The sequence below is a fragment of the Equus quagga genome, chromosome 4 (genome assembly GCF_021613505.1).
Source record: "Equus quagga isolate Etosha38 chromosome 4, UCLA_HA_Equagga_1.0, whole genome shotgun sequence".
NCBI classification, from domain to species: domain Eukaryota; kingdom Metazoa; phylum Chordata; class Mammalia; order Perissodactyla; family Equidae; genus Equus; species Equus quagga.
In genome coordinates, this window is record NC_060270.1 from 140,198,694 (window position 1) to 140,208,521 (window position 9,828).

Here is a 9,828-nt window from a genome sequence, read left to right on the forward strand (position 1 = left end):
ACCTGTCTCCAGCACCCCCCAGCGCGCCTCTGTCTCCAGCACCCCCCCGCGCGCCTCTGTCTCCGGCACCCCCCAGCGCGCCTGTCTCCGGCACCCCCCAGCGCGCCTCTGTCTCCGGCATCCCCCAGCGCGCCTCTGTCTCCGGCATCCCCCAGCGCGCCTCTGTCTCCGGCATCCCCCAGCGCGCCTCTGTCTCCGGCATCCCCCAGCGCGCCTGTCTCCGGCATCCCCCAGCGCGCCTGTCTCCGGCATCCCCCAGCTCGCCTCTGTCTCCGGCACCCCCCAGCACGCCTGTCTCCAGCATCCCCCAGTGCGCGGGGCAGCCGGGCGCAGAGGCGGGGCGGGCTCTCACCTGGCGCGGCCGCACGCGGCCCTCCGCAGCTCCTGCAGGAGCTGCCCAGTGCCTTCCGGCTCTCTGCTGGCCGCCTGCAGCAAGGCCTTCCTGACCGTGTGCCGGCACTTCTTCTGCCGAGACTCTGCCCGCTCCAGGCGGCAGAGGTGCTTATATTTCTGCTGAAAGTAAGTGCAAAGTTGGGTCACCCTGGAGCTCCGAGTCTCCGTGTCATCGTCATCTGACCTGGAAAGGGCGGGGAGAGAAGTGAAAAACCAATTAAACATCAGGCTTGTTTAGAAAGCCTCGAGGAGGGTGAGGACTGGCGGCTGGACGTACAGGTTAAATCCTGGGGCGCGTGAGCACACCAACAATGTCAGAGAATGCCGGCAGAGCTGAAAATGAGGACACCGTGTCCACAGCTAGTGAGGCGCAGGGACGACCCAATGCTTAAGATGCTTTACTTCTCGGCTTGTCATACTTAGACGCCTAACGCACCAGTCTTCTAAGCTCTAAGTGACTAGCCATTCTTGGGAAGAAAGTAATTTCTTTACCTTCCCCTACTAAAAAGTCTGAGTATGACAGAGCAGTTCTCCTCATAAGCACTCAGCATAATTTCCTGAAAGGGAGGTCGCACCACAACAGAGCAGTGAACCCCAACAGCGCACTCGCAAACAACTGCCCTTTTAGACAGACCCTTTCCTGCCAAGCACTTGAAGAATCCTGGCTGCAGGGATCACAATCATCCTACGGTATTTTTTTTTTATTACGCTCAGAAGACACCCTGAACAACATTTCACATACCAGCGATCACACAGAGGCTTTCTGTGATTACGCTGGCGTCGACTGACTGGTGGCCTGCTGGAGGGCCACGCTGAAAAGGATGCTGAGGCTCAACAAGCAGAGCGCTGGTCAGTCGGCAGTGCCTACCGCCAGTGAGGGTAACAGGGCCACGCTTCCACGGAGCAAACGTGAGCCCACCTCTTACTGTGAGCAGCAGCGCACACTGGGTTTGGAAACTGACATGCGTTATTTCACTTCTTTCTCTTCTGTCATAACATATGTAAACGGCACACATGTGACAGTACAGGCAATATATTATCTTACTAAACTTCTGTGAGCCATCGCTTGGGGTCTCCTCTCTCCTGAAGTGGCATCATTACTTTTCCTTCAGACTAGGCACAACTGGCTACTCTTTAAACTTCTGTTAAGCGTGTGTCCTAAGAAACACATTCTCTTCAGTATAGTTTCTGCTACAGATACACCAACTGAAAGATGGTGCTTCAACCTTTCATTTATTTGACATTTACAGTATGTCTATTATGCTGAGTACTGTAGAGGAGAAACAAAAATTCCTGGGAGTTTGCAATGCAATTTAGACAAGATAAACACACCCCAAAAGTTAAACAATTCAGAAGAGGATAGAATCAGTAACCAAAACTGTGGGGCAAACAGACCAATGACTCAAATATCTGACCACAAATTAGAAAAATCTAGGAGCTTTTTTAAAATTTCAGATTCCCAAGACCTACCCTAGATCTACTAAACTAGAATTTCCATGGGATGGGCCCAGGAATCTTTATTTTGAATTGTTCCTGAAGTAGAGAACAATCAGTGACATAAGAGAGAGAAAGTGCTGAGAACTCCCTAGAAAGACTGCTGGATAAAGGGCTCCGTGGAGGAGACGACAAGAGTATGAACTCTGAAGAAAGGGCTGAATCTGAAGAAGAGAAACAAAGGCACCTCACAAGAATAAAACGAGATAAGCCAAGAGGCAAGACGGCAGGATGGGGAACCGGAGGTGCTCAGCAGCTCCGTCTGGCTGGGGGTGGGCGTGTAGGGGAGTGGCGCTGGGGAGGGTAAACTTACTAAACCTACATGCCAGATTAAAGAGTTCAACCTTTTCTCCACAGGCAGTGAAGAACCCTCAAGATTTTTAAGAAAACAGGTAACAATAGGGGCTGGCCCCGTGGCCGAGTGGTTAAGTTCGCGCTCCGCTGCAGGCGGCCCAGTGTTTCGTTGGTTCGAATCCTGGGTGCGGACATGGCACTGCTCATCAGACCACGCTGAGGCAGCGTCCCATATGCCACAACTAGAAGGACCCACAACGAAGAATATACAACTATGTACTGGGGGGCTTTGGGGAGAAAAAGGAAAAAAATAAAATCTTTAAAAAAAAAAAAATTAAAAAATTAAAAAAAAAAAAAAAGAAAACAGGTAACAACAGCAAACTATGCCCGAGAAAGATTACACAGTCAGCAGGTATGCAAGGGAGAGACAAAAGAGGACGTGAGGAAATTACCCTACAGCTCCAGGTAAGAGATAACAAGGACCACACAGGTGGCAGCAGCAGGACTAGAGAACCTGAGAGGTGATCTGCACATGTAAAAGACAGACTTGGTCACCTGTGCAAGGAAGACGGAAGGGAAAGGAATCACTCAGCAGCTTCCATCGGCACAGACCAGGGAAGAGGAACAAGAGCAGATCTAAGGCAGGAAACACACTCCATGTCAGACCTGGGGAACTGAAGCACAGAGGGCGTGGAAAAACCGTTGGAAATGATAAACTAGAGCACAGTCAGGGACGAGACACAGATTTCAGAATCAACCACCAACAACTGAAAGACATGGGAGTGACTACAAGTAAAAGGCCACAGAGGTAATAGGACAAGAACGGGGGGGCCATCATCATTAGGAATGAACTCAATTTGGTGACTGGATATGAAGGACAAGAAAGCCAATAATGACTCGATGACTTTGAACCTGCAAAATCAGGTGAACAGAAGTGCCACTCATAGAAAAAGGAAACGAGGAGAGACACTACGTCTTAAAGGAAAGTAGCGCTAGGGTGGATAATCACTTGCCAAAACTGTTATTTGAAAAGACTGTATTACTGCAGGAAGGATGGACTAGATGAGGGGTTCTCAGGTTAACTGTGGAAGGAGGCACCTGGATGCTGAGGCATGTTACATCACTCTAAGTTTCCAAAGTTTATGCATAAGTTCCATACTTAACTTGCTCTGGACCCGTGACACTTTGCAGACCAGCACAGGTCCACAGACCATCTCTGGCATGGTCCTAAACTAGAAAATCTCCAAGATGCTTCCCACTTCTAAGATGCTATGATGTCAATGTTTCAAACCTGGTTGCTGAGGAAGAGCAGCAAACTGGGATGAGAAAGGCCAGTTCCCATCACTCACCAGCAGTGACAAGGCCTGGCACCTACTGCGTTCTCAGTGTGTGCGTTCCTCCCTTCCTTCCTTTAACTGTCCTCATCTGTGAAGTGGAAGAGCAGTGGCTTGCCTATCTCCCGAGGTTTTCAAGAGAATGAAGAGAAATTATCTATGTGAAATCACAAGATAAGTACAGGCATTATGATCATTAAAATGCTACTAATAACTCCAAAAACAGAGCAGTAAATTCCAAACCTGATTTCCGAAGAATTCAGAATTGTGTGTAATCTCAAGGCATGACGTGAAATTCTCTAAATAAAATTCATTTTAATTTATTTTATTAAAACAGCGGAAGGCAAAAAGGTAACTCTGATAAGATAGGGAACTCAGAAAGAGGCACATGTACTGAGGAAAATGAGTGTAATTTTAGAAATGCTGAATTTAGGGTATTGATACAATATTTGATGAGAAATATCCAACAGGCAGTTCAAATTCAAAAGAAAGGTCAACATGAGAAAAAGATTTGACAGTTATTCACAGAAAGATAAGAGGTGAAACAAAAAAGAGTGAAAGACTTATGGCAATATGGCAATGCAGATGCTCAAAGGGACCTAAAGCAACTTCATTCTAGATAAGACATACTTGGGGACATGCTGTTGGACACAAAGTAAGAGAAAATCTATTCCACAAAGTGCTTGATCAACAAGCGAACAGACTATTTTTTAAAAAATGAGAACTGAGGCTAATGTTGGAAGCAGGGAACAGAGAGGGAAATGGGGGCCAGCCCAGTGGTGTAGTGGTTAGTAAGTGCATGCAGTCCGCCTCGGCAGCCTGGGGTTCACAGGTTCAGATCCTGGGTGTGGACCTACACACTGCTCATCAAGCCATGCTGTGGCAGCATCCCACATGCAAAATAGAGGAAGACTGGCACAGATGTTAGCTCAGGGCCAGTCTTCCTCAGCAAAAAAGAGGAGGATTGGTGGCACACATTAGCTCAGGGCTAATCTTCCTCAAAAAAAAAAGAAAATCACAAGAGCTTGTTTGTAGAAAATGACAATTTGATTCTAAGATTTCTGTGGAAATGTGAAGTACCTAGAATAGTCAAAATAATCATGAAACAGAGCTAAGTTATAAGATTCAAACCACTGAATTTCTACACTTACTATAAAACTACAATAATAATAAACTAAAAGTTAAAAAATTAATCAATGTAACAGAATAGAGTTCAGAAACAGGTTTTATTCATATGGTCAATTAATTCGTGACGAAGGGGTCAGGGCATGAGAATCAGAAGTGAAAGACATGTTCGACAAGGAGGAGGGGAACGACTAACTAGCCACACGAATAAAAGAATGAGCCCTGAGCCCCACCACGTCACACACAGAATTAGTACATGAGATGGCCACAGACGCAAACATCAAAGCCAAAGTTAAACCTACAAAGTTTCTAAAGACAGCAGAGGCGGACATTAGAAATCAGTAACTGAATGACATTGGAGAAATTCATAAATGTGTGTAAATTAAACAACAAAGTTAGTCAACCAGCCAAAAAAACCCCACAAGAGAAATTAGAAAATATTTGGAGATAAGTGAAAATGAAATCAGATGCCTAACTTACTGATGAATGTAAAGGAGAAACCCAGTTTCCCGCTTCCCGAGCAGGAAAAACCCAGTTCTTCCTCCTGTTTCTGTCCTGTGAGTGCCCTTTACTCTTGCACAGAACACGTCACTTCTGGCCACCAAATGTGTGGAGGTTTCTCCTGCATCAGACAACTGTCTGTGACACCAGCTGGGTGTCCTACAATCTGACTCAGTTCCAGCACCATCCACCCGGAGACAGGGTCAGAGACCACAGGTTAAGCGCCCAGTCCCACAAGACTGCTCCCACCTGACTTCAGATGCCAATCGCAAGCAGCAGGTCCCAGTTACCCACAACTTCTGTCTGATTTAGCTACAAATTGGAGGTTCCCACAACCTCCTCATCAGGTTCGATTACTTTGCTAGAGTGGCTCACAGGACTTAGGAGAACACTCAGGTTTACCAGTTCATTAAAGGGTATGATGAGGATCCAGATGAACACTCGGATGGGAGAGATGTGTAAGCAAGGCAGGTGGGCAGGGGCACACTGCTTCCGCGCCCTCTCTGGGCACCCACTCTCCATGCACCTCCACAAATCACCAATCCAGAAGCCTTCTGAACCTCATACTACTGGGATTTTTATGGAGGCTTCTGCTTGCAGGAATAAGCAATCATTAACTCCATTTCCAGTCCCTCTGCCCTCTCTGGAGGATAGGGGTGGAACTGAAAATTCCAAGCTTCTAATCACGACTTGGTCTTCCTGGTGACCAGCTCCCATCCAGGATCCCACTGAGAGTCACCTCATTAGAACAAGAGACGCTTCTGTGGTCTTATCACTTAAGAATTTATGAGGGTTTCAGGAGCTCTATGCCAGGAACCAGGGGCAGAGACCAACATATCTTTTCTATTATCTCACAATGAATCTCAGAAGAGAAATTTATAGTGGTAATAGCCTGTTTTTAAAAAAGAAAGATGGCAAATCAATAACCAATATTCCATCTTAAGAAACTAAAGAGAAAACTAAACCCAAAACAAGAGAAGGAAGGAAATAATAAAGATTAGGGAAAAAAATAAATGAAAAAAGAATAGGAAAACTATAATAGAGAAAAGTTAATGAAACAATCAACAGAACTGACAACGCTTTAAGTCCAACTAACCAAAAAAAAAGAAGACTCAAATTACCAAAATTAGGAATGAAAGAGGGGACATTACTACCTATCTTAAAGAAACAAAAAGGATTAGAAGGGATTATTATAAAAGTTGCCTGCCAATAGATTAGATAACAAAGGTGAAATGGACAAGTTCCTAGATAGACACAAGCTTCTGAATCTCACTCAAGAAGAAATCGAATTCTGAATAAACATATATCAAGTAAAGAGATTGAATTAGTAATCAAAAAACTTCCCACAAAGAAAAGCCCCAGGACCAGATGGCTTCACTGGTGAATTATACCAAATGTTTAAGGAAGAATTACCACCAATCCTTCACAAATTCTTCCAAAAAATGAAGAGAGAACACTTCCCAACTCATTCTATCAGGCTAGTATAACCCCAGTACCCAAATCAGACAGACATCACAAGGAAGAAAAACTACAGACCAATATCTCTTATGAATATAGATGCAAACTTCTCAACAAAATACAAACGAAATCCAGCAGCAAATAAAGAAAGATTATACACCACGACCAATGGGATCTGTCCTAGAAATGCAAGCTGGATTCAACATAGGAAAATCAAGCAAGGTAACAGAACACATTAACAGAATAATGACAAAAACCACAACGCCATCTCAAGAGCCACATGCTACAACATGGATGAGTCTCGAAGATGTTATACTAAGTGAAATAAGCCAGACAGAAAAGGATAATTATTGTCTAATTCCACTTATATGAGGGACCCCATGTGGCGAGTGGATTCCGACTCCTAGTGACCTGTGTACAGCAAAGTGGTCTTTTTGCGCCGTCCTCTCACCCTCCGGTGCTCTATCAGACAGAGCTCCACTGCTATTCACAGGGTTTTCATGGCCAGTTCTTTTCGAAGTAAGTGACCAGGTCCTTCCTCCTAGTCTCTTAGTCTGGAAGCTCCACTGAAACCTGTCCACCATGGGTGACCCTGCTGGTAGCTGAAATCGTGGTGGCATAGCTTTCAGCATCACAGCAACATGCAGCCGCCACAGTGTGACAACCAACAGACAGGTGGTGTGGTTCCCTGACTAAATAAACCTGGGCAGTGGCAGTGAGAGCACCGAATCTTAACCACTAGACCCCCAGGCTGGCTCTGAGGTACCTAAAGTAGTTAAATTCATAGAGACAGAAAGTAAATGGTAGTTCCAGGGGCTGGGGGGAGTGAGACATGGCGAGCCTTTGTTTAATGGGTACAGAGTTTTAGTTTAAGATGAAAAAGTTTTGGAGACTGACAGAGGGGATAGTTGCACAACAATGTGACTATCCTTAATGCCACTGGACTGTACACTCAAAAACGATTAAAATGGTAATTTTACGTTATGCATATTTTACCACTTAAAAAAAAATAGAGTAGTAGTGTTTCTAAGTGCCTTAGAGAAGCAAATATAAATCCTCTCTGGAAGAATCCACTTTCATCCCAGGGTTCAAAAAAGAAATCCTCATGGATAATTTTCCTCAAAACTTTAATATATAAAAAATTTTTTTAAATATCCACAAAACACAAAAGGAAACAAGGCACCCAGAGTAAGGGCTGGTAGAAACAAGAAATAGCTAATTTCAGATATTAGAACAATCATAGAATACAAAATGAGCATGTGTAAGATATTTCAAGAAATAAAAGACAGGCTTAAGAATATGGATAAACAGCAAGTTGATTTGAACAAGAACTAAAGAGAAATTTTGGAAATGGAAATTATAATAACTAAAATTTAAAATTCAACGTACAGATCTAACAGGAGATTTTACACATAGATGTAAGAAAGACTTAAGGAAATTATGTACAACACAGTACAAAGAGGCAAGGAAACAAATATGAAAGAGATGGATGAATAGAGTGAAAAGGTGTACCACGTGTCTAACTGGATTTTTAGAAGAAGAGCAAGACAATGCGGTAAAGGCACTATTTCATGAGATAATGGCTGAGAATCTTCTAGAACAAGAGAAGGATACTAGTCTACAGATTCAAGGAGCTCAACAAATACGAAAGAGGACAAATAAAAAGAAATCCACATCTAACTACTTAAGTCAGAAAAACAGCAGAAAAAACACAAAGTAGAAGATAAAATAAGGACAGAAGCAGAAATCAATGAAATAGAAGACAAACTTACGGTGGAGAAGGATGAAGAAAAATCAAAAGCCGGCCCTGTGGCCGAGTGGTTAAGTTCGCCTGCTCCACTTAAGCAGCCTAGGGTTCCACCGGTTCCAGTCCTGGGCGTGGACATGGCGCCGCTCGTCACGCCACACTGAGGCGGCGTCCCACAGGCCACAACTAGAAGGACCCACAACTGGAATACATGACTATGCACTAGGGAGCTTTGGGGAGAAGAAGAAATAAATAAATAAATAAAAATAATAAATAATTTAAAAAAGACTTCTAGGGTGGATAGCTCTTTTAAAAAAAGAAAAGAAAAAAAGAAAAATCAAAAGCTGGTTCTGTGAAAAGACCAATAAAATAGCAAACCTGGGGTAAGACTGATCAAGCCAATAAGAAAAAAGACAAAGTAATAATATTAGGAATGGAAAGCAAGTATAACTCCAGATAACAGAAATTAAAGGAGAAAATAGATAATGAAAAATTTCAGGCCGAAACACTTTAAATCTTAATCAAAAAAACCAAATTCTTGTAAACTATTCTTAAAAAAATGACCCAAGAAGAAACAGAATACCTGAAGAGTGCTATATGCATTAACTAAAAGTGAATCACTCAAACACACACACAGAAAACTCCTCGCCCAAACAGTCTGACCATGAGCTCTATCAATATTCTCAGGAAAAGTAATTCCAGTCACACAAAATACTCCAGATGTCAGAAAAAGAGGGAATATTCTCCTCATTTAATAAGGCCAGCATAAACTTGACACCAAGCTTAATAAGCACAATATGACAACAGGAAAATACTAATGAGCAGAGGGCAACATATGAACAAATTGAATCTCGCAGTGTATAACAAAAGAGAAACATCCAATCTGGGTTAATTAATGTAGAAACACGCAACAAATACTTCACAACACTATCTTGCTAGACATCTGTTATGCAAAAAATCCATTTATTTTTCTTCTCCTTTCATCTTGAAACTTTCTACTTCCTGGCTTTCTCCCATCACATTCTTGTCATTTCTATTCCTTCCTCTTTCTCCTCTCAGTCCTCAATTCATTTAAAGAATTCGAATTCATTTCTTAACTTCAACATTAACTTACATACTAAAGACACAAATCTGCTCTCCAGTCCACACATCACAATTAAATTTCAGACACAATGATATTTATTTGGCATGCGACCCACAGCTAACTCACCGAGAAATGCTAGAACTAGCAGGACAGAGCACTGGGGAAGAGGGCGGCGACACAGAAAGAGCTCTGAAGGTCTGCAGAGGGCCCCTCAAGTCTTCACCTGAGCACCGGCCAGTGCACAGTGCACGTGGGAGTGCACACAGCTGAGCTGGGAAAACACCAGAAGATAGTGGGCCAACCAGTCCGTGCAGCTCACACAGCCAGGGTGAGCATGTTCCCACCGCCCAGAGTGGGGAGCCTGGAACAGGAGGGTCTGGAGGACTGCTGGAAGGGCA

The 9,828-nt window shown here is 43.7% G+C and overlaps 1 protein-coding gene across 5 annotated transcripts in view; it reads right to left on the reverse strand.

The window, feature by feature from the left end:
* Window positions 1-9,828, reverse strand: part of INO80D (INO80 complex subunit D) — a 64,621-nt gene that overhangs the window by 22,286 nt on the left and 32,507 nt on the right. For all 5 annotated transcript variants that reach the window (XM_046657694.1, XM_046657690.1, XM_046657691.1 and 2 more), the window contains one exon: window positions 353-577. In XM_046657694.1, the coding sequence (XP_046513650.1) occupies window positions 353-577 (225 nt within the window). The remainder of the gene's footprint in view (window positions 1-352; window positions 578-9,828) is intronic.